At 36.2% G+C, this 25130-nt stretch overlaps 2 protein-coding genes across 33 annotated transcripts in view; both read right to left on the bottom strand.

Moving 5' to 3' along the window:
* Window positions 1-15827, bottom strand: part of ccdc6b (coiled-coil domain containing 6b) — a 29616-nt gene extending 13789 nt beyond the window's left edge. The window contains exons 1-6 of the mRNA XM_067369824.1: window positions 15576-15827; window positions 8234-8383; window positions 7023-7151; window positions 6845-6948; window positions 6439-6599; window positions 1449-1605 (exon numbers count right to left, since the gene is read on the bottom strand). Coding sequence (XP_067225925.1) covers window positions 1449-1605; window positions 6439-6599; window positions 6845-6948; window positions 7023-7151; window positions 8234-8383; window positions 15576-15809 — 935 coding nt within the window. The 5' untranslated portion in view covers window positions 15810-15827. The remainder of the gene's footprint in view (window positions 1-1448; window positions 1606-6438; window positions 6600-6844; window positions 6949-7022; window positions 7152-8233; window positions 8384-15575) is intronic.
* Window positions 15828-19587: 3760 nt separating this feature from the next.
* Window positions 19588-25130, bottom strand: part of LOC137008250 (ankyrin-3-like) — a 206718-nt gene continuing 201175 nt past the window's right edge. For 23 of the 32 annotated variants that reach the window (XM_067370184.1, XM_067370194.1, XM_067370181.1 and 20 more), the window contains 4 exons: window positions 24246-24329; window positions 23982-24119; window positions 22916-22998; window positions 19588-20824 (listed from right to left, as the gene is read on the bottom strand). In XM_067370184.1, the coding sequence (XP_067226285.1) occupies window positions 22933-22998; window positions 23982-24119; window positions 24246-24329 (288 nt within the window). In that variant the 3' untranslated portion in view covers window positions 19588-20824; window positions 22916-22932. Of the gene's footprint in view, window positions 20825-22915; window positions 22999-23981; window positions 24120-24245; window positions 24452-25130 lie in introns of those variants that run through there. The other 9 variants (XM_067370200.1, XM_067370203.1, XM_067370204.1 and 6 more) reach the window with 7 other exon arrangements.

The following is a 25130-nucleotide window of genomic DNA, read 5'->3' on the forward strand; positions in this document are numbered from 1 at the left end:
TAATGCTTTATTTGTCATATAAAATAATTTTGGTGAGCATTTATTATTTTCAGACATCAGGCAATGTAGGCTAGTGACGCAACCACTCAGTTAATGTAACAAACACAAGTGCGCGCTTAGGAAGAATTCAAACAGTAGCCATTAATTTTGTAAATTTAAGCCTGGTCAAAAATGGTCAAATTTGTTATTAGAGGAGAAAAACAAAATGAGGAACATACAATGAAGGAACACATGCAAACAAGAAGAGTCAGCATCGAAGGTAAGAAGAATGGAAGAATCAGTTGAGCGAGATGGACGGCCTTCCTGTTTGCTCTGTAGTAAACTAGGTTACTTGACAAGCAAAACCTACAATTTCAAAAGACTGTGAAATCGATGTGTGTGTTTGATGTATTTTAAATCAGTAAAAATAACCGCATCATCGCACCCGCGGCTGGAATGAGTCCAACTCTGCACGCGCTCGCGGATCCGATGCTGAGCGAGGGATTGCGACATCACAGAATGCTTGATATCGTCAGAGATTGTAATTACAATGCGCTCAATGTTGTTTGTAAAAAGAGCTGAGTAACATTTGCCTATTAAGGCATTTATGTGATTGTTTGGTGACTATTGCGATGCTGTTGAAGAAAGTCATAAAGTCATACGGAATTACATAGCAACTTAAAGTGATTTATACAGTTTGTGTGTTCATTGAGCATTACTGATAATTATTGTAAAGCTAATGTCAGTAAGTTAGTTTTTATTTGTTATTTATTGTGTGCAACATCTAGGTATAATAATAGTATTTGCTAATACGATAACATTAAATCTGATTGGTTTGTATTGGTGACGGCATATGTAAATTATATGCGGACCGTTAGACTTTCATTTGGACCATTGTGCGGCCCACTGGGAAAAAAGTTTGAGAACCACTGGTCTATAGTGTTTCGTCGCCATCTAATGGCCTGCCAGCAGAATACAGCATTTTTAGTCATTTTCACGGATTTGTATGAATGAGGAAAGTTTTGACAATGGTGTCATCTGTATGCAGAAAACTCAAAGGAAAATCTTCTCTGTTTTAAGCATATCGTTTTCGTGTAAACATACCCTAAGTGTCAGTTATCTCCCAATTATTTAGTTCAGTTCTCCTTTCTCTTCCTGATGCATCCATGGTTACTGATTTGATTAGAGTCCTCATTTCAGGTGTGTCCAGTACCGCTTTGTTAACATGATGTGAATGTATGTCGCTTTGTACTACAGTATGTTGAGACAGAGGCGAAAGGACTGCAACTGACAGTCCTCAGTTTACCATGTATTTAAGCCTTCTGTTTCTGTCTGGTCTTTGTCTAGTATTAGTTTACGTCAGTTTGATTGTGGTTGTATGTTTCCTTAAAACAACATTTACAATATTATTGTTGATGACACATATTGCACACCCATAGCGTCACATGAGATGTTTGGGCTGCGGGTACCTCTCATCGTCCATCTCCAGGCTGGACTCACTCTCAGAGAGCTGCCGGCACAGCGCCTCCCTTCGTTCCACCTCCCTCTGGAGCTTCCGCTGCAGGCGGATATTCTCCTCCCGCATGTGGCGCTCTTCTTCTATGTACTGAGCCCTTTTCTCTGTATCTGTAAACACAATCACAGCAATGAGTTGAGCTTATCTTTATGGTAAAGTCATATGGCAACCATGAGAAAATCAAATGAGGTCAACATGACAAAAAGCATGTGACCGTGTGAGAGTTTTAGACCAGCTGATGGAACTGTCACTTGAACATTTGTTCTTGTTTTACAACAGTCTGACATTTATTAATCATGTAATCATACATATAAATGTCATCAAGGTAGCGTTATCCATTTTTTCTGAAACTGTGAAAATGTTTTGTGATAACATATCAACATAACTTGTGACACCTCAGCTCTTACAGACATACAGGTGAGGACTTATGGGTAGAAGAATAGGATTTTATGAACCATAAAAATAAAGTGGGACAGCCTTTGCTCTCACAGACTTCACAAACACACATAAAAAGGATGAGACCACAAGTTCTCATGAAGCGTGCCCTTGAGGAGTATTTCATCAGAGTAATGTGTATTTGTTGTTAATGCACACACTGCCATCTAGTTGCCATGAACAGGAATGGTATGAAAAAAAAACATAGGGCTACAATGGTGAAAACAGGATTTGAGGAGGTTTTAAATTGGGATGTGGAGGCTAAGTGTCAAGTTCACTGGACATATTTTTGAAAGAATCTCCTATGCCCATTAAGGCTGCATTCATTTGCAAAAATTCAGTAAAAACAGTAATGTTTTGAAATATTACAATTTACAATAACTGCTTTCTATTTTAAAATTTTTAAAATTAAATTTATTCCTGTGATGGGAAAGCTGAATTTTTACACTAGACTTTGAACGTGCGGAATTTCTTCGGATGCTGTAACGGTCGTGATATGACGTCACAGTCTACAACGTCTTTTTTATAAACATGAATTCAACATATAACAAAGTAATACATTCAAAATGTAAAAATATAGAACCTACTCGACTTTACTGCAAAAATATCATGCTTTTATTTCAGCCAAGAGGTCATGCACCTTTACTCCAGTCTTCAGTCACATGATCCTTCAGAAATAATTATAAAATGCTGATTTGCTGAAAAAGTCAATTGTGCTGAAAAAGTATCATTGTTTACACAATATTTTCAAGATTCTTTGATAAATAAAAGGTTCCTAAGAACAGCATTTATTTGTACTAGAAATCTTTTGTAACCTCATAAATGTATTTCCTGTCACTTTTGATCTATTTAGTGTGTAGAAAATAAAAGTTAAATAAATAAAAGTGTGAATAAAAGTATTATTCTCTTTAAAAAGAAAACTGACTTTTGAAGAAAAGGTGAAAATGAACAATGTTTCTGAGGCAGCACAATTTATTAAAGGTAAACTATGTTACTTTTATTTGTTTAAAATTTAAGTCAACAAATTAATTTCAGTCAATACATAATCCTTATACCAAAAGGTGTTATTACCCTGATTCACTATGCAGTCCCTCCAGAAAAACGCGGAATTTTTTTGTGATTGTTGCGGGCTAAATTGCTTGATTTTGCCGCACGTTTTCTTAATGATAAGCAAGCATACTAAATCACAGAATATTTAAGTTCTCATTCTGTTTTATTTAATTAACACATGGCTCAAACTTACAAAACATTGAGTCAAACAAGTTCTGTAGCTTTACAAAAGGAGTATGAGTTTGTAGAAAGGCGCTATATAAAATAAACATATTATTAATATCCAATAACTTCTATAAAAATGAATAAAATATTTTTAAAAATGTTTGCTTCTTCCTGCCTGCTTCCGCTGCTGCTTTAACCATCCTTGGCGGTGGCAAAGTGAAAGTGGTTTTCCAGCGTCAACACGCAGTTGCATGGAGTGCAAAATATTTTGCCCCCACTGTCATGTAACACACCGGGAAACTGCTTCGCGCAGTCTTTTGCGCTTATTTTTATTGGCAAATGAGAATGATTTGTGTGCTTCATCATGGTTTCATGGTTTGCAGATGATGTTCACGTCGCGCAATTACGTCACTTCATAAGATTCCCATGGCAATAGGGGGAAAATAATGGCGCTTTAATAGTGTGAATTAAACGCAACATTTTTCAACTTTCTGCTAAGATATATGTGACTTTTTTGCAACGAAAATGCAGGGATTATGAAATCATGCTAGCCCCGCATATATTTTGCTTGCTGAAATCGGCAATTTATGCGGCGAAAGTGCGGCATATTTGAAAAAATGCGACCCCCGCATAAATATGCGGACTTTGGCTGATTATGCATGAAATCAGGCGATCGCATAATTGCGTTTTTCTGGAGGGACTGACTATGGGAAGCCTGTTATAGGCGTTTATATTTTAGACCTAGCAGGATGGTTTTCACAGGAAACTGCATACATACGTCACTCGCCCATGCATATCTACTTATATCTGTAAATAGAGAAAAGTTGCTCGGGCTACTCTGATGCATATGGGAGTGGCATTCACAACGGACAAAAAGGGCTGACATGGAGCACGCTAAATCTAGAACCACTGGGGAAATCCCCTTTAAAAAAAAACAAAAACAAAGAACAGAGGAGAGTCTGCTTGCAAAAAGACAATGCAACAGAGCTTGTAATAAATTGAGAATACTTAATAAATTAAATCATTTATCAATTTTACCAAGTGTTCTCTCAATTATAAATTGCAGTCTGACTAGTGGTTACGTTCCTTAGAGTCTTAAGCATGCGGTCATCAAGCCTCTTCCTAAACTATGGCTTTAGATCCTACAGATCCAAATAATTTTTGGCAAATATCTAAGCTACCATTTTTATCTAAAATATATTTAAAAAAAATTAGTTTAGTTAGCTTACTTCAGTTTTAACTAAAAATTATGTTTATGATAAATTCCTATCTGGTTTTAGATCAGGTCATAGCACAAAGTCCACTCTTCTTAGGGTAGCTAAAGACTGACTCTGGTAACAGTGTTGCCTTAATTTTGATACGATCGATCATCTCATTTTAGTTGAACGTTTAAGACAGTACGTGTTCATCCAAGGAACTGCTCTAAGCTGGTTTGCCTCTTACCTTCAAAACAGAACCTTTTCTGTTAAAACTGTAAACTTTTCCTCATCAATAGCTTCTATCACATGTGGGGTCCCTCAAGGTTCCATTTTGGGACCAGTGTTATTTTCATTGAATATGCTTCCTCTTGGTCCTATTTTTAAGAAATATAGCAATTTGTATCACTTTTATGCTGATGACACCCATATGTAAAATGCTGGATGAATAGTAACTTTCTCCAGTTAAATGAGAAATAAAATTATAAAATTATAATAAAATTATTATATTTGGCCCTAGTAGCTGTGCAAATAATATAACAACTAATCTAGGTCCTCTGTTATCCAATCTGAAAACATTAAAAATATGGGTTTTATCTTTGACACAGAGTTACAGTTTGACAAACAAATTAATTCAGTTGTAAAGAATAGTTTCTTTCAATTGCGAAATACTGCTAAACGCAAGTCTGTCTTATCTTTCAGTGATATGGAGAAAGTAATTCATGCTTTTATTTCTTCATGTCTTGATTACTGCAATTCTTTGTATCTGGGTGTAGGCCAGTCTTCGCGGTCATGTCTTCAGAGAGTTCAAAATGCGGCAGCAAGGTTGCGGACAAACTCAAGAAAGAGGGATCATATATCCCCTATTCTGGCCTCTTTACACTGGTTACCAGTTTATTTTAGAATAAAGTACAAGGTACTTTTGTATACTTTTAAAGCTCTGCATGGACTGGCACCTTTCTGAGCTTATAAATTTTAGTTGCTCACAGAGATCTCTTGAGATCCCAAAATCAGCTGCTCTTTGAAATTCCTCAGTCATGATTAAAAAGTAAAGGAGATTGTGCTTTTTCAGTTGCTGCTCCAAAATTGTGGAATGGTTTACCAATGTCTATCAGATCATCTACCTCTGTAAACATGTTTAAAACTCATCTTAAGACATATTTGTTTGATGAGGCCTTTGCTACTTTGTAAGGACCATTAGGTTGGATCAGAAGTTTATATTATTATTATTATCATCTTTCTCTTGTTTATATGGTATTATTTCTTTCCCACTATCTTATTATGTTTTATATTGTATTATTTCTTTCTTTGTATTTCTATTGTGTTTTATCTAATCCCTTTGAAACTGTAGAGCACTTTGGTACACACTTTATTTTTTAAGGTGCTTTATAAATAAATTTTGATTTGATTTTTGAGAATCAACACTGGGGTGGCTTTTCAGAGATGGCAAGAACTGAGGGGTTTGAATAGTTGTAAAAGCATTTGATGGCAGAGATTGCGTTTTTATTACTCAAGCGAGTAAGGCGTTTTATTGAACAGATAAATTGCCATATGTATCTCTCTAACAGAGTTCATTGTAAAGCACAATCTACTTTGAAGGGTTGTCTCATTATGGTTGTTGTAGCGCTGTGCAGGAATTTATTTAAGGAAATACCATGTCTATTAATAGGTATAGCTACAGTAACGTCTTCAAGCTAGTCAGCTTGAGATCCTTTCCATCTAAACTGGTTACATCTCTTAATCCTAGTAGTACATGCTTTATGAGCAGTAGGATAATCTCACTCACATTTCTAAATCTTTCTAAATCAATTAAAAATCTCACATTTTTTAGTTGTGAGAAAGAACCATATTCATCCACACAACCAAAACAATGTTCTTCTGCAAAATGCATGCAGTTTTGTTTTTTAACCGCTAGAAGGCCAAAAGTTACATAGTGTAGCTTTAAACTGATAAAAAAAATTTTTTTTACAAAAGACAAACATTTGCTTTGGCATATTCATTAGAGAACGAATCTGATGAACCCCATTTAATAGGCTCAATTTTTATTTCATGTTGTCAAAGAACAAAAAGTAGATCTAATGCAGTACTGGAACTTACGCTGTAGTTCTGCACTGCGGAGGTTCTTCTTCAGACGCTCCACCTCATTCTTGAGGAATCTGATGTGTCGCATCATATTCTCAGGTGAGTCAATCTCCATGGAGATGTCTCTCGGGGACGGAGGAGCAGAAACAGGCTGGTCAAGCTTCTCCTGAAGAATCCTGCAGGGGTGGAACAAAACAGACCTCTAATCTCTTCCATTTAATCTAACCACTAAAGTCAGGAAAGAAAAAACTTACAGAAATAACATTAAATGCACAATAAACCTAAAAAACACAAAAGTAGATGTTCAGCAAATGCATGTAGGGCACTTTAAATATTCAAAGTGGCTTCACTATGTTCTCAGTTACAAGGTAGCGTTTAGATTTCTGAGGTGAGCAGTTACTGAGAACAGAATAGCACTGACCTTTTTTCTGCTTCCAGTTTGTCCATGCGTTTCCATAGCCGATTCACAAGAGCCTCTTGTTCTTGCTCTAAAGTGTTTTCCAAATCGATCTTCTCACGTCTGAGCTAAAAGAAGACAAAAAGTTCAAATACATGCAAAAATTTGAAAAGGCTTGCTGAGCAAAATTTTGTGGAGTTACCTGTTCTAAGGTGAGCTGTTTGGAGATTGTGTCGTTCTCCAGCTTCTTGATCTTCTTCATCAGTTTGTTCACTTGAAACTCTTGTTCCTGCTCTAAGTGCTGCTCCAGTTCAGCTTTTTCATGTTGTAACTGAGCAAGACATGGAGAAATGTTTTTTTTTTTTTTTTTTAAATTAATATTCAGCAAAGATGCATTAAATTGATTAAAAGTGATGGTAAATACATTTATAATGTTACAAAAGATTTCTATTCCGTATAATTGCTGTTCATTTGAACTCTCTATTCATTAATCTTTAAAAATGTACCAGTTTCCTCAAAACAATATTAAGCAGAACAGCTGTTTTCAACATTGATAATAAGAAATGTTTCTTGAGCACCAAATCAGCATATTAGATATAATATAACAGATATAAGAGTACTATATAAAGTCAGTAATTGTACATTTCGGAAGTAAACGTCATGAAAATCATTGTGCTGCAGTATTTGTTTTTTCTTTTAATGAAAAACACTTTCTGATTTCCAGCCTTAGGTCAGGAGAACTTTTGGTGAATCAGAGTGCTTACAGCTGCATTTCCAACAAACTGCAACCATGACTCAACATTTACCCATCTGTGATGAAATATGTAGAGACACAGGTGACAATATGCTTTTCTGCAGCTCTCTCTTCCCCACTCTATCTCTGCCTCTTTTTCTCATGTACCACAGGAAATTGAGGACAAACAGAATTCCCTTGACTCTTAAACCATAAGAAGTTCCTTAAAAACGGCAGCGCAGAAACAGTTCCCCAAAAGAGCATGAATCACTGCCTCTAAAGTGGATGAACCTAAAGAGTGTGGTGGAACTGGAAAGGGCCTTTTGAGGAAGTTATTTCCTGGGTAGGTGAGCTCAGAAACAGCCATCTATCACTATTAACAAAGTTGTGTGTATATGTTTAATTGATTCCTAAAGGCTTGGTCAAGGCTGACGATAAATCATACTTTGAACAACATTTCCTCAGTGACTTATCGCCGAGCTCTGCACGCTATGGTGGAAAGTTTACCATCTTATTTTACTTATCAAGTGCACTACATTTGCTATGCAATATGTGCTCTTGAGAAACACTCGATGCTATGGTAAATGCGTCAAATGTAATCTATGTTAGTGGCCATTTCTTCAGTGCTGACCACAGAAAGCAAATCCCAGACACACATCGAAAGACAGCTGAGCACTTACTTGCATGAGTTTTCGAGAGAGCTCATTGGTGAGGAACTCCTCTTCCTTCTCATAGTTGACTGCTAGTGTTTCTTTCTCTTTCTGAAGGGCCTGAATCTTCTTGAACAGAGTGTTACTGATGAACTCTTCTTCTTGTTCTGCTCTCGCTTGCTAAAAAAAAAGATGTTTTAGAAAGCGCAACAAAGTTAGTCTGCAGCAACTGAAAATACATCAGTAAATGGTAATAGTTTTTTCATTAACCTTATTAGTGTTGCCAAAAATATCAATATTTCGATATATATCGATACTGAAATATCTGAAGCGATTTCAATACTCCTTTTCTGCAGTATCGATACACTAATTTCAACTGCGAGTTCTTGCCATCTCTTCTCTCCAATGGCAAAATGATACACATCTGCCTCCTCTCAGTCACTTGTATTAATTGCTCCGGTTGACTAGTGGTGTTGCATGGCCTGAATTTAAATTTGACTTATTCCCAGGTTTTGCGCTCACACTGATCTATATAAGTGGCGCGCACATAAAGCCACCTCTCAAACAGCTTGCGGGTACAAAATTTAGTTCTTTTTCATGGCTTATAGTGCTTAAAAAAGATCAAATACACACAAAATTATGATAAAATGTCTGTCTTGGCGAGTATTCACGTAAACAGTCAGTTTTGGAATGCAAGTAGTTAAGAAAGAGAACGCATGTGTAACAGTATTTTGGATCTGTGCATATAAGCTCTTTAAGTGACATCAGCCTGACACCATCATGCTGTCTGTCATGTAAATCACAGAACAAAAGACCTTGCTCTTGACTGAACAACTTTTGTAACTTTAGTTGTAAGCATTAATCTGTATTTAATTTACAATGAAGACTATCCAAGATTTTTTTTATTTTTTTTTTGTTACATTTGATTTATTTAATTTCTGTAGTATTTCTTACCCGAATAGGTTACTGCTGTTAGACCCACCTGAAAAAACATATCCATTTTTATTTAATTTGCCTCTTTATTCTATTGTATTTATTTGTGCTATCATTTGCAATTTGTTTTTTATTTTATTACTTTTTTTTTTTTTTTTTTTTTTTTTTAAAGGTACACACTGGTATCGTAAAAGGTACATATTGAAGTTACAAATTCCAGTATTGTGACAACACTAAGGCTAGGGCCCTATAAAATCTGTTTTATTTTTTCCCAAATTCTGTTTATTTTTTCCCCAAATTCATTTTTTTCCGTTTTAATTTTTCTGGATTCCGTTTTTTTTCCATTTTATTTATTTTTGACTCCATTTTAATGGTTAAATTAAATTTTGGTAATCAAAAAGCATGTCTAATTTATTGAAATAATGAATCTTGTCCAATTTACCAACAATTTAATAAAAGTTTTATTCTTTCCACTCAAATTTTATGTTTACCAAATTCTGTTTTCTGGTTCCATTTGTATTGGTTTAATTGCATTTTAATATTCAAAAAGCATGTCTAATTAATTGAATTCTTAAAAACAACAATATTAATGAATTAAAAAAATATATTTTTATGAATTTTCTTCAGAAGTTCCGTTGCGTATTTAAATTTTTCTGGCAATCAAATGAATGCATACCATTTAATTTATCTTTTAATCATGAAATTAAACTTTTTTGTCAAACAATGTGCTGCACAACAGAGCTTTACTGTTACAATTAAAACATGGGAGAAACACAGATTACTGTTTAAAATATATTTTAATAATTTATTATTAAATTAATTTATCTAAATTATACTTTACAACAGTAATATGTTTCTTTGAAGTTAAATCGAACTTTTATTTTGACGGTTTGCCAAGAGCTCTTGTGTTTCTCTCTGTTTATGACGGTAGTTTTCTCAAACGAAGCGGTTAAATGCTGATGAAGTGACTTTCAGAGCAGCTCGAGATGAATTCGAATCGTGCATTCATATAGTGAGGCGTCAGAGGACGAAAACACCGCGAGCGTCGCATGTGCTTCAGCATGCGTGCGCCTGCGCGATTGTGTGTGAGGCGGTGTGAGGTAAATGAAACTGCGTTTCCACATCATTAATTTCAGAGGCACATAGGCATGCAGGATTCATGTTTAAATAGTCTTTTTGCGGTTTAATATTCAGTCACTAGTCTATATCGCGATTTAATTTACGTGTACTGACCTGCTTTTAATTCATTCATCAAAAATTTGACAAATTCCGTGACATTCCGTGTTATATAGTAAATTCCGTTTTTATGAATGGATTCCATGATTCCGTCCGCGATTCAGTGATCGAGGAAAATATAGGGCCCTATAAGGCCGTATGTCCACCAAAGTGTTTTTAGCCAGCTGAAAACGCTAGGCGCTCTGCTTAAAACGTTATCTGTGAGCGCCTGAGAGCTCTTCAGCTACGCAGCGTTTTTTTTTTTTTTTTCAGTAGAGACGCTTTGTTGCCATGATACAGAATATCCACGGCACTGTTACTTATAACTGATTTTGCAGGAAATTTGTTTCAGACTAATAATGTTGACAATGTGGAATACTTGCTATGTATGTTTGGAGACCAGCAATATTAATTTCTCATCAACTTTGTTTCGTCCTCTGCTTGTTGATGTTGTTGTACACCAAGAATGTTGTGACAGTTGGTCGGTGTTGTATTTGTCCCGCCCCTCCTCCACTCTGATTGGACGGCTGGCAAAAAATTGACAGTGATGAGCGCAGCATTTTACTCAAAGTTGAACATTTTTCAACTCGAGGCGACCAGTAAAAAACGCCGCGCTCTCCAGCGCTTGAGCTTGAAAAAGACGCTCAGCGCCTCGTTGCGCTCCTGGCGTTTTAAAAACGTGCCGTTCCCATTGAAAACAATTGAAAAAGTATGCTAGCAGCTGGAAAAAATGCTTTGGTGGACACACAGCCTAAGAGCCAGATTTACTAAATAGAGAGCACAATTCCAAAAAAGTGCCGATGTGAGTGGAAATTTCTGCTCGTGATCTACTGAAGACACGCAAATTAAAGAACCTAGACGCAGCCGGAACACAATCTACAAAGAGCAGCGCAAATTAGCATCTGGTTTAAGACATGCTTTTTTTGGGTGGTAAATACAGGCGCAAATACCAGTAAATTGACTAGCGCAAACCTTAGTAAATCGCCTTCCATGATTCATTTAAATACTCTCCTCCCATAAATTTTGCATCTGAAAGGAAAACTCCTACAAATGCATATGCAATAAAGTCAGCTGCAAAAATAAGTGTGCCCACACCTTTTCACTGCATGTCTTTAGTAAATCCTGACAGTAGTTTTCCAAAGCCAAAAAGAGTGTTTGCGCTGACGCAAGCTGTTCGTAAATCTGGCCCTAAACCTTGTATTGCACAATGTTGGCTACAAACCCATTCCTTCATTTTGCAAGCATACGACGCATATAAAATGGTAATAAATGCTTATAAAATTGATAATGAAAGGCTGACTTTAACAAAAAGCTTTTTACTGTTTTATTCAATCACGTTGTGGTGACCATTTTAAATTGTTTTTCTGCTATTTGTACATTGTGCAGACAAGGTTGCACAATTTGCTAAAGAATGGTCACCAGAAAAGCATTTTAATAGTTTTCATACATCAAAAGCTGAATTATTTGCACGTTAAGTTTATTTTTAAAACATTTAGGGAAAGATTTACTAAACAGGGAAAATTAGTGTGAGACCGCAGTCCCATAAATGTGCAGATGGGAGTGTAAAGTTCTGTGGCTGATGAACTGACAATGCACAAATTAAAGAATACAAAGACAACAGCCTATTTCTAATGACACTCTACCAAGAGCAGGGCAAATTAGCATAGAGTCGCAAACGAGCAGAGCTGATGGTAATTGGGTGAGGGTAATTTAACAACAGATGCAGCAAATTAAAATTCCAAATAAATGAACAAGTGGAGAACATGCTCTTTCTGTTCTCAGTGGTTTCTCTTACAATAATTTTTGCATCTGACAGAGAAACTTCTACAAATGCTTATACAAAAAATGCAATAAAAATGGTGTCCACGCCCTTAAAAAAAATCCTGACAGTTTTTTTTTTTTTATTCCAAAAGAGGGTTTGTGCTGGTGCAAGCTGTCATTAATTTTGGCCATTAGAGTCTAATAAATTCTCTGTATGTTATGAAGAATTGCTTAAAGATGAGAGTCATATGGTGCTGGATCATGCTGACCTAGACCTAAAAAGACCTAAAACACTGAAGTTTGTTTCTAACTGCAGCTGCAATGTTTTAGAGAAACACAGGAGGCAGTAAAAGCTGGGCAGGAAAACAGACATCATGAATGAAGATAAATCAAAGCATTTTCTGTACAATGGTTTGGTTATAATTTAGAGCGACAAGCAAAATTCATCCGACAAAAGAGACCAATTTGCAATGCGCTCCAAAACCCACACGAGTTACATATAAGGAACTGAAAGTCTAACAGAAAATATATTTCTATAGGTGTAACTATGCAGTCATCTGCAGACCGTAACTCTGAGAGAATGGGAAGTGCATGAGGATGGAGTCTATGTACATAAAATAAAGATGAAATAAACCTGATAAAGCCGCCCAATCAGAGACCAACCGCTTTCTCACTTTTAAGTGTACACATAAACATATGATCACAACACACAAGAACAACTGTCAGATGATTATCAAATATTAACTAGGAACCAAAACAAACTGATGACAGACTGTACTGTGCTTTACAGTACTGTTGTGCCAGTATATCATCAATATTTCATGCTCACAGGTTAATCAATCCATCATTCAGATGTGATGGTTACATTACGTTCTCAGCATACTACATGGTAGATTTATGTTTAACCCTATAAAGCCTACATTATCATATTTAATATGCACATTTCTAAGGCCTGTAAAATATCAACATTTCTATCATGACAACTCTCTGAAGATTGTTAGCATGGTAATGGATATGACAATGTTAATGTATTTGATCTTGGCGGGACAGGAACTTGCAGCTGCCAATATATACACAAATACAATGCTGCGAATAAGACATAGTGCTGCTGCACAAATACCATATATCAATAACCCATAGCAGATCTATACAGGTGGAGCTGGGGAAGGTGGAGGGTTTTAGAGGAACTCTGAAGTACGCTGCAACCTGCTATAGTGAATGTAACCAGCCATTTAAATGTGTGAGCAACAAGCTCATTGGCTGCAGATGTGACAGGGACCAATCAGCTTGTGCCAAGCAGTTAACGCTGTAATTATAATCAGCTTGCATTAAGACCCATCAGCCTGCGCCATCTAGAGTTTCATGACAGAACTATGTATGATCAAAACTTTGCAGAAAAGACTTGTACACAATCTACTACATCGTCTGATTGATAGTTTATAATATTTAGCAAATAAAGTTTCTAAATATGATCCACCTTCAGCTCATGGTACATGTTTTTTTTTTGCTGTGAAGTTTTTTAAATTCAAGCATAAGAATAACTTTTATATTGTTGTTGCTTACATTTCAAGATGAATATTAACTGAAGCAACCTAGGTTTACTTGATTATCCATCCTTTTTTTTTTAAAATAGAAAAATCATGTTAAAACGTGAGTATCAAATATGGATACATCAGGCTTTTGAGCAACGTTTTTTTGTACATCTATCAATCATCATCGTACTGCATTCACTGTAAAAAACAATAAGTAAAATTTAATTATTTTTCTTTTGCACACATATTTTAAATAAGTAAATTTCAAATATGGAATTAAGTAACTCTACTTAACTAAGTTAAGTAAAATTAACAAAGATATAATTAGTCATTTTAAGTTGGCCAGTAAAAGGTTGAATAATTTCTACTTAGTTGAAGTTTCTTTTGCAATACATTTTACTCAAACAATATAACACTGAATTAAACCATGCTTTTAAAGTGTATGCTTTACTAAGAAACATCTACATAATAGAAGTAACGCGGCATTTGAACACAGAGACCTCCATATTTGGTACACAATACACAATGACGGTAACATTTGATGGTTCATTTGAGTGTGAATGTGGCATTTTGAGCAGAAAATGAACTCCAAATGTCATAAAATGGCAAGTTACTAAACATAACCACAAAAGCAATGATAAGACAGTGTAAAAACAGCTGGAAAACAGTAAAATGTTTTAATTAATTTTATTAATTTATTATTTTTATTAATTATTCAAGGCCCAGTGCATGATGGGAACACCATCATTTTTACTTAATACTATGTTGATATTTACGCTTTAATTTCTACATGCTTAATTTACGTAATTGTTGCCTGAACTAACTTTTCCATGTAAAAATCACATTTGTTTTTTCTGTAGTATTTACTTCACCATAAAATAATTTTCAGTGTTGCATTATATGTTTCGCCCCCACAATTACAACTACAGAGCTTTGATAAAAAAATAAAGCATTTTAAAATAATCTCATTCAATAAGACATATTCATAGGAGCTATAGAGTAACAACTGATATTTATAAGCATTTTAAATAGCCTGCAATACTATTATAAAGATCTTGTTGATTTACAATACAAGCTATCATCATTTTTATTTATTTTTTGACAATATAAATAGCAACATCTGCACCAAATTGCAAGTTTTTGCTCAGTTTGGGCCTCTGAATAAAATTGAGGTGTTTCTTTCCTATTCATATAAAAGCCTGATGTATCAAATATGATACCAAACATAAAACACATATGAAAACATTTTTGATTGTATAATATTTTCTCTAAAATGTTAAATAAATTGTTCCATTTAAAAAAAAAAAAAAAAAAAAAAAAAAAAAGTAACTTATTTCATAAGCTTTAGTCAGCTTTAAGCCTACAGGGTTAAATTGTACTACTTTATATATTAATGGTCAAATTATCAACAAGAGGGCAGATGACTCATTACGTGCTTACAGCATCTACTGTACGTCACTGTAGTGTCTCTTAAAAAAATAAGACCAAGTTTCAACGAACCGTGTATTTTATACTACTTTTGTTAACTATTTATATAGATATTCATTTAAATGAAATTAGTTATATATCAAAATGAGGCTGACATTCCCAGAGTAACGTTAATTACCATCCAGAATAACTTAACTGCTAGCTTATGCTAAGACTCACATTTCACTGACAGTTTCGTAGACTCTAAACACAACTAAAACTTCAGCAGTCAATAAATGTGGACTAAATGGTGCTTGTTTAGTAAATTATTTTTTAAAATAAGACATAACGGAAAACAGGGGACAATAAAAGCTAATCATTAGCACATTAGCTATAGTGACGCGTAAATTGACCGTACTGTAAATGAGTTCAGCAACACACTCGTTATGATTAGTGTTTGCTTCCATATGCATTCAGGTAAATAAGTAACTTATTATTTGTAAAAACAGTTGTGAAGGACTCACTATGGTGACACTGGCTTTGCGCAAGTCTCTATTCTCCTCCTGCAGAGCTTTACATTTCAATTTAAACGTCTCGAGCTCGATCTTCAACACTTTGTTCTCTTGCTGTAAAGAGGCCAGGCGGTTCGACAACTCCTCTAGACGGAATGAAGAGATGAGGATGGAGGAGGACGAGGATGAGGAGCAATGAGGGGTAGCTCCGTCAGTGTCGCTCTCACTCGCACTATCCGCCATCATTGAGCATCAGCGTGTGTGAGTCAGTGAGAGGATGAGGAATGATATACTGCTGTAGAACCCCACAGCGACCCCTACTGATTTGATTCATTACAGCGCATCGGTTCGTACTGGAAATGGGCGGGGTTTAGAGTTCAGGCACACAATAATTCTGAACTTTTTAATGTGTATTTCCAAATCAGAGGTTCGTAATATCCTTAAACAGTCGTACATTTTCTCTTAGACTTTTGCTGAAGCAGCACGCATACATCGTCATCATGTGCAAGCTGTTCATTTTCTCATCGCTGATAAGGTTGGACCAATCACAATGGTTTGTGGCTACTGGATAAGCCAGATTTTAAAAATAAATATATAGATAGCCTATAATCTTTTTTTAAAACTGAAAATTTGATGTTTATCTGCTTACCCCCAGGGCATCCAAGATGTCGGTGACTTTGTTTCTTCAGTAGAATATAAATGATGATTTTTAACTCCAACCGTTGCCATCTGTCAGTCATATAATGCATGTGAATGGGAACTCCATCTGTAAGAGAACACGACAGACAAGTCCAAATTAAACCTTGTGACGACACATTGATGTCATAAGACATGAAACGATTGCTTTGTGCGAGAAACCGAATAGTATTTATATCATTTATGTGTTTTTTGATCTCACTAACTGGATGCTGAACGCAGTTGGACATAGTGGTGTTTTAGAGGTAAAAAATGATATAAATACTGTTCGGTTTCTCACACAAACCTATCGTTTTGTGTCTTAGGACATCAGTGTGTCGTCACGAGCAGCAGGGTTTAATTAGGATTTGTGTTTTTTTTTTACTCTTATAGATGGAGTTCCCATTGACACGCATTATACGGCTGAAAGACCGCAACGGTTGGACTTAAAAATCATAATTTGTGTTTTACTGAAGAAACAAAGTCACCTACATCTTGGATGCCCTGGGGCAAACAGATAAACATCAAATTTTCATTTTTGGGTGAACAATCCCTTTAAAGTCCCCCTGAAATCAAAACTTAAAGCTGCAGTCCGCTATTTTTCCTCTTTGTCGCCATCTCTTGTTTGAAACCTGCGATTGCAGTCATATGCGGAACAGTTATCTGTACATGCGTTGTGCCTCGGCACAGCTCGTCAGCGCAGATGAATCTAATGCTTGCTTACTTCAGAATCACAGATTCTACATCTTGAAAGTATGACCAATATAAGAATTTTCACTGGAAAATATCATCTGAAAAAGTAAGTAACGTCTGCCACTTTTGTTCTGACCAACAGAAAAAAAAAGCATTAGGCCTACAATAAATTGCACTGCCAACGACGATTAAATCTAACGATCGCTTAGCTCGGATCATGCCAAACTGTTCAAATTATTATTACTGTTATATTGTTCTCAAATTGTTAATGTTAACAACATCAGCATTGCTATGACAATAGTTGCCAATAGTTCCCAAATGACGCACTATACACTATGCACTTATACACTATGTACTTGTGCACTATGCACATTGTATAAGGTTATTTCGTCATTTAACATCGGCTGTACTTTAATTTAACATTGATGTACTTTTTCTTTTTGGAATTTTCTTTGTGAACACACTACTCGCACTATTTATAATTAAAAACGTCATAGAATAGTGCATAAGTACGCAAATTGGGACGCACCATATGTGTATATTAGCGTTACCAGTAGATTTCAATTTCTGTAGCCACTCCGCAGTCCAAAGACTTTTGCTTAGGTGTGAATCTCCAGTTGTCATTGATGATTGTCATTTGTACTTTTCTGGATTATAATCCACCATCAAAATGATAAGATTAATTATTTCAGATGCTGTGAGAACAGGCTATAAATTATCGACTAGCCTGGACGGGACTCCTTCCTTTCTGTTTATGGACGTGACGTAATGACGCACACAGATGAACGGCTGCATGCTCAAATTTCCCACGGAAATCCACCATGTCGCTCTTATCATAAAACATTATTATACAAGCTTACCGTTGTGAATCGAGCTAAGGTAATGAGATAGTTTTGAACACTGGCTGGTTATGTACTTGCTCAAAAATTGATTTTGGAAAAGTTACGGACTGCAGCTTTAAGTTTTTTAACTTTTACTATGAACATGTAGTGTTATAAGCTGGTGTGTTCTAAAACAATTACAAAATTAGCATTTAAGAGATATAAACATTCAAAACTTACTGTCTCTTGCTTCCACTAAAATGGATCACAGATTTTGATGACATCACATCACACCTCAGCTTCTCATCAAATCTTCTGTCCAATCAAATGCTCTCTAGAATCTGAAGTCCCGCCCCCTTCCTACACTGCAACAGACACTGAAGTTGTGGCTGAAATCGGTCATTTGCTCACACATTTACTTGTTTCTACATGGTGAATGTCACATAGTGCACTAGGGAACAATTTAGACAGTGTAAATATGCTTTCCATTGACACGAATGAAGTCCGTTACATGAACCGCCGCAGCGCGAGCACAGTCTGCTCCGGTCCAGAGACACCAGAGCACAAAGCAGATCATATCCGAGTCGGCAAAGACCACGAGGTATCGGACCCATTTAAATTCTGCACAGAATACTGTATTTTAAAGTGATATAGAGGAGATTAGGAGGAGAAACGGTTAGATATTAAAACGTTTTACTGAGTTTAACGGCTCTGACCTAACTGTGATATAAACAAAACGCTACTGGCTATTTAAAAAAAAAAAGGGGCGGGGCTGTTCAATATATTGCCCTGTCTTGTTTCAGTTGAAATTGCGTCAACAAATTGAATAATGCTGCGCGTTCCAAGCAAGACATTTCAGCGGGCCTTTGAATTTATTTTTTATAAAGATTATTATATCTGTTCGTATGTTTATTATATATCAGTTTAATCAAATGTTCAAATAATATATTTTTCAGTATTCCCAATAAAAAAAAAATAAAAAAAAAATTGAGTCACCTGGAGGAACACAACTGTTGGCCTGCCAGGTATTAATATTTTCGATTAAGTAGTCTGGGAAATGTTTGTTTGAAGAGCAAACAAATGCAAATTGTAATTCATCTACCTGTAATCAGCATTTCATCGACAGCGAGTCACTGCTACTTGAGCCTGCCAAAGGAAGCTGAAGGCCCCTTTTTTGGTATGTTTGGTAGTTAAAACATATCTCTGGTAATGTAGAATTAAAGGGTTACTTAACACAAAAATCTGTCATCTTTAACTCACCCTCGTTACTTTCGTTTATCTTCGTAACACAAACACACACCACACAATATTTTTAGTATTCTATCATGTTTGTCCACCCTTTGAAAATCCACAGAACCAAAATATTCAAGCTTCAAAAAGTTTATAAAGAGATTGTAACAGTAATCCAAACGAATCAAGCAGTTTAATCCAAGTATTCTACTTTTAAGAACATTCAGATATTTTAATACATTATACAACCAAGAAAATTTTGACCACACTTCCTCAAGTGAATGCCTACTGTAAAGAAATGTATTTTTGTACAGTACAATTCTATGTAAACATTATGATATAGGGCTACATTTGTACAATAACAAAACACAGTTTCTGGACAGGATGATTTGTATTACTGCATTGCAGTAATGAGAATTTGTGGGGGAAATGTGCTTAATTATAATGAAAACAATAACTAAATAATAGAAAAAAATCGAATTAAATTCTTATGCTTATGTTTCTTTTGGTTTGGGGATGAATATGTCCTGGACATGACTTTCATTATGAGATTCCCCCATGTAAACTTTGCAATGCTTAATATTGAACAAGAAAGAAAACACAGCGAGGGTTTGAACACAATTTATTATAAGCTTAAATAATTAATTTGATCATCCAGTGTATGTTTGTTTGTTTTTTTCCATACATATGTGTGTTACCAGATCTATCATCCATTAATGCTTGGGTGATTTCTCAACAATGCACCAAAACCAAAGTAAAATTTCCCCCAAAACCACAGCAGCCTTGAAAAGTAGTAATACACTGCTAGAATGATTACAAATGACAGGCTGACAGAAAGACTTCTACATCTTAGAGCCAATACACATGAGAACAGTTAAAAGTGCATCACGCCAGTTGACGTGACGCATTCGGATTTCAGCAATTGTCACTATCTGTAACTGCATAGGGAAACCGGCGCTGTGATGTGATGGGACACAGTGTATTGTAGTGAAGCTGAACAATGAGTCAGAGGTGGTCTGAAACTGTCATCTTTGTAAAAAAAAAAGAAAAAAAGTGAGCATTATCAAGGCTGTGAGTGCACGCATACAGAACATCATTTCCCCTTCTCCTGTGTGTTATGCAGTTTAGAAAAATCAAAATAAAGTGTATCACATGCATGAAAATATTAGTACTCTGAAGAAGTCTTTGAACAGAACTACAGCTGCTCCAATGTCCGTACCACTGAGAACCGCAGTAGGTTTAAAAGAAATATCAGTTGTTAAAATCAAGCTGGATTTTTTCCTTTACAAACATTTTCTGCTAATAATTATACAAGTGCATGTGAAGCGTTCCCTTAAAATTGGAATCAGAATTGGTAATTCATTCCTACACACTTGCCAGTGCATTAACAATATTGTGACCCACTCGAATTTATACAGTGTAATTTATATACATCATAAGATCCAACAGCATTATACACCCCGTCATTATGGGTCCGAGAGAAAAAAAAAAAAAAAAAAAGTAAGGCGAGTGTTGAAGGTGATTCAAACAAGTCCCTCCATTTCTGTCAATCAGCAATATGTTTCGTGGTCTCTTTCGTCACGGAAGTGTTTGGGCGCTGCCATGGAGCGTCTCGCATCGGACGCCCCCAGGCGATTGAAACGTCGCACCAACAATGTCTTCTCCACCGTTAGCCATTATTGACAGAAAGTTTTTTTTCATGCTCATGCGAAATCAAAAGTCGTCTGGCTGAAAACCATTTGTTTTTATGAAAGCTGCAGACACGCGTTCCTCATCCCCCGACCTTGTGCGCGTTTCCAGTGATCTTCCTCCCAGGAAAATGTTTTTGAAACACTTTCAAATCTGAAACACAGTGAAAAAAAAAAAAAAAGATATTTTTCACAAAGAAAATAAAGACTACTTTTAAGAACATTCAGATGTTTTTAGACCATTAAAGTGGTCGTGACATGGGAAATCAAATTTGCCTTCATCTTTTGACATACATTATAAGAGGTCTTTGTACCATTAAAATTTATTTTCAGAGCTTAAAACATCCTTCTCATTATAAACAAAGCATTTATTAAATTTATTTAATCAATTTTCAATTTTCATTTGGATATTTGTGACATTACATGGGCAAATACATTTGCATATGCTTGTCTCCAGAACAAGACACTGATGAATAGTTTTGCATCATCCCACCACAAGCCCCGCCCACTAGCATTTGGTCACTTAAAGAGTTAGTTCACCCAAAAATGAAAATTCTGTCATTTATTACTCGCACTCATGTCATTCCACACCTGTAAGACCTTCGTTCATCTTCGGAACACAAATTAAGATATTTTTGATAAAATCCAATGACTCAGTGAGGCCTGCATTGCCAGCAAGATAATTAACACCTTAAAATGCCCAGAAAGCTACTAAAGACATATTTAAAACAGTTCATGTGCCTACAGTGGTTCAACCTTAATGTTATGAAGCGATGAGAATACTTTTGCACCAAAAAACAAAATAATGACTTTATTTAACAATATCTAGTGATGGGCGATTTCAAAACTCTGCTTCATGAAGCTTCGAAGCTTTATGAATCATTTGTTTCGAATCAGTGGTTCGGAGCATGTATCAAACTGTCAAAGTCAGGCCCCCCCAGTGGTGAACCATTGAAATTGCGAAACACTTATGACGCAACAAAACCTCGTTTACTGAAATCATGTGAGTTTCATGCTCCGAACCACTGATTCAAAACAAATGATTTGTAAAACTTCAAAGCTTCATGAAGCAGTGTTTTGAAATCGCCCATCACTAGATATTGTTGAATAAAGTTGTTATTTTGTTTTTTTGGCGCACAAAAAGTATTCTCATCGCTTCATAGCATTAAGGTTGAATCACTGTAGTCACATGAACTGTTTTAAATATGTCTTTAGTAGCTTTCTGGGCATTTTAAAGTGTTAATTATCTTCCTGGCAATAGAGGCCTCACTGAGCCATCGGATTTTATAAAAAAAAAATCTTAATTTGTGTTCCGAAGATGAATGAAGGTCTTACGGGTGTTAAACCACATGAGTGAGTAATTAATGACAGAATTTTAATTTTTTGGGTGTACTAACCCGTTAACAGCTGACACTTGCCACACCAGATGCGAGAGTCGCGTCACATCAAGTGATATTATATGACAACCAAGAACATTTTGATCACACTTCCCCAATTGCTGGGTGCTCAAGCAAGCATGATTTTCATTTTTAGGCAAACTATCCCTTTATGGAATGCTTTTCCGTATACGCTACAGAAGTGTATTAATAATTTGTGAATTTCGCCTTAAAATCTAAAGAAAAAAAATTCAGGAAAGAAAATGAAAATATGGGAAACAATGAACATATCAAATTAAATTTTTTTTTTTTTTTTAAATAATACCAGTTCTTGGTTTGATATACAGTAGAGATTAAATATCTGAGAATACAGTGAAAATATGTGGTTCAAAATCTAATGCAGTCTTGCAAATAACAAGAGAAAAAGTAAAACCAGGAAATGTTATGAGATAAAATACATAATAAATATTTATGATCCTGCACTTTTTCTTGGACACTAATTAAATAGAAGCATACAGTACATTATTTAAATAATAAAAAAAGTCATTTCATGTTGACTTTAGATGTCCAGTCAATGTGCACATTCACAATGCAAGACCCAAATGACCCTTCAAAACACTTTGTCCTGGTCTGGACACAGTGGCATCAGTAAGAGAACAATTGCTTGGACTACTCTGCTGTGTCTGCATGTCATCGGCGGGCTGCGGTTCAACTGGAAAAATTGCTGTAACAAAGCACATTTCTCTGGTGACTATTGTGTTGATGACTATACACAGAAACCTCCCGTCTGATCTGGCAGGATTCTACTCTGCTCTGCTTTCTACCCATTGACTTCCACTGACCCTTCCTAGTTATGCCTATGGGCTTACCAAAAAGAGCACAACTGTTACGATTGACCCTTTTCCTCCCTTTGTCTTCCTTCCTTCTTTTTGCCCTTCCCTCCTTCTCCAGCCTGAAATGACAGAGGCAAATAAAGTATGTTAGAAATGACTCTAAATAAGCCGACATTCGACAGTGTTTGTAGGGTCATTGTTCCCAATGCCCATCCATGATAGCACAAGCAAACTCTATAAAAGAAAAAAAAATTAATTAGTCCCAGGGCACATCAACAATGTTCCTTCTAATTTTTGTTCTTGTTGAGCAAAACCTATTTTTATAGAACTTTCAGTTACATGAGCAGAAACAGAAATCTAATAAAAATAAACTTTCCTTATTATAATAATTATTATAAATAGATATACATAAATCCTGTAGCAGATCAAGGCAGGTGGAGCTGGGGGAGGTGGAGGGATTCAGAAGAACTCTGAACCAGACAATTTAAATGTTCAGCAAACAATCGCATTGGCTGCAGGAGGTCAATCAGCCTGCGCCAGCTACTAAATATGTCATGCAATACTGTTATTTTTTGGTTTATTTGTTTTTGTGAAGCAACTCAAAATATAAACCAGCTTTGTCAAGACATCTGTAGCTTTTATTATGAAAAGTAAGTCATGCTCATGAGGAAACAAGGCATTTTTAAAAAGGTTAATGGCCTCTTTGGCCTTCTGTATATCTGGAAAGTCATTTATTTTTCACTTTCATTTGTTGTAGGATGCAGCCTAAATCAATCAGCGTAGCTTCAGTTTTAGCTGAAAATCAATGGACATGCGGATGGACAGCAGCTAAAATCATTTAGCTGATTGAAGCTTATTCCCCCACACATTTTTGAGTCTGCTTTTTCCTCTGAATATTTTTTTGTTCTGTGTGGGAGCAACATTACAACTTCGTGGTCGCACACGCACAGCTAGGAAACACAGCACACCAATCAAAACAGATCACTTTTCCATTAATGAAGCCACATCAAACCAAAATCTTGAGTTAGAATTCTAATACAACACGTTTTGAACACTGCAGTCCTGCACTAGCATTAGCATCAGCACTGCACACTAATCCAACCTCAGTGTGCTCTCTGTGAGGCCTGGGGCCCCCCTCTTCCTCCTGCTCAGCCCTACTGGCCTGCCGGGAACGTTTCCCACGCTTTCTCCTGCCTTTCTCCTCAACTCCAGCTGTGCGACGCACCACTTTACGGACGACCTAAGAAAAGGGGGTGAAGTCACGACTCATGGTAGTGGTTTTTACCCACATAGGGACAGATGGAAGAGAACAGACGTGTTAAAGTGAGGAGATGGTGAGACTGCTAGGGGTGGGCATGGACATTACTTTTCTGGTGACTAGGTTTCCATCTTCGTCTGTGTACTGCTCCTGTGTCACGGTCTCACCAGGGATGTTTTTGGCCTGATCACCCTACAGAGGTGGAATGAAAGTGAAATCTTTCACCTTGTTTTGATCTTTGACTCAGACACACACACACACACACAGGGTCTGTGAGGACATCTAGAAAGCATGTTACTTTCAATTTCATTTGGCTAAAAGAAAGAGAGAGAGAGAGCTTTCATCAGATGTTTTTTGGCATAAGGCAATATAAAGATTCAAACCAAACAAAAAGGAAATAGCATGAGCTAGCTGTCTTATGCAGGCTTACTGTATCTTTCAAATGACATGCCAAAAGCATCAAATAATCCAGTAAATCCGGCCAAGTTTTTTTTTTTTTTTTTAATAATCAGTTGTGACGAGCAGGGCGGGCGAGAGCCGCGAGGGAACGGCGCGAGGCCGGTGACGTGAGTGATAATGTGAATTAGCTGCGAGTCGCACCGGCCTCGAGACTCTCACGGAGGAGCTCTGGAAGCATAAAAGGAGGAGGCGGGGACCGGTGAACATTCAACAACTTTAATATAAAAAAACAAAGAACAAAATGAAAGTAATGCTGGCAGACCATCACAGACGTCTGCTGGCCAAATAAACATAGTAAAACATAAAATAAAGTCCAGGCCTGGTCCTCTCTCGTCGTTCAGTTGTCACTCCTCCTTTTATGCTTCCGGAGCTCCTCCATGAGAGACTCGAGGCCGGTGCGACTCGCAGCTGATTTTCACAATCACTCGTGTCTCCGGCCTCGCACCGTTCCCTCACGGCTCTCGCCCGCCCTGCTCATCACATCAGTGTTTTTAAAATTTGGTTTGGTTAAAACCAAATCTGTAAAATCAAGAT

Source organism: Chanodichthys erythropterus, chromosome 19, assembly GCF_024489055.1.
Source record: "Chanodichthys erythropterus isolate Z2021 chromosome 19, ASM2448905v1, whole genome shotgun sequence".
NCBI classification, from domain to species: Eukaryota; Metazoa; Chordata; class Actinopteri; order Cypriniformes; family Xenocyprididae; genus Chanodichthys; species Chanodichthys erythropterus.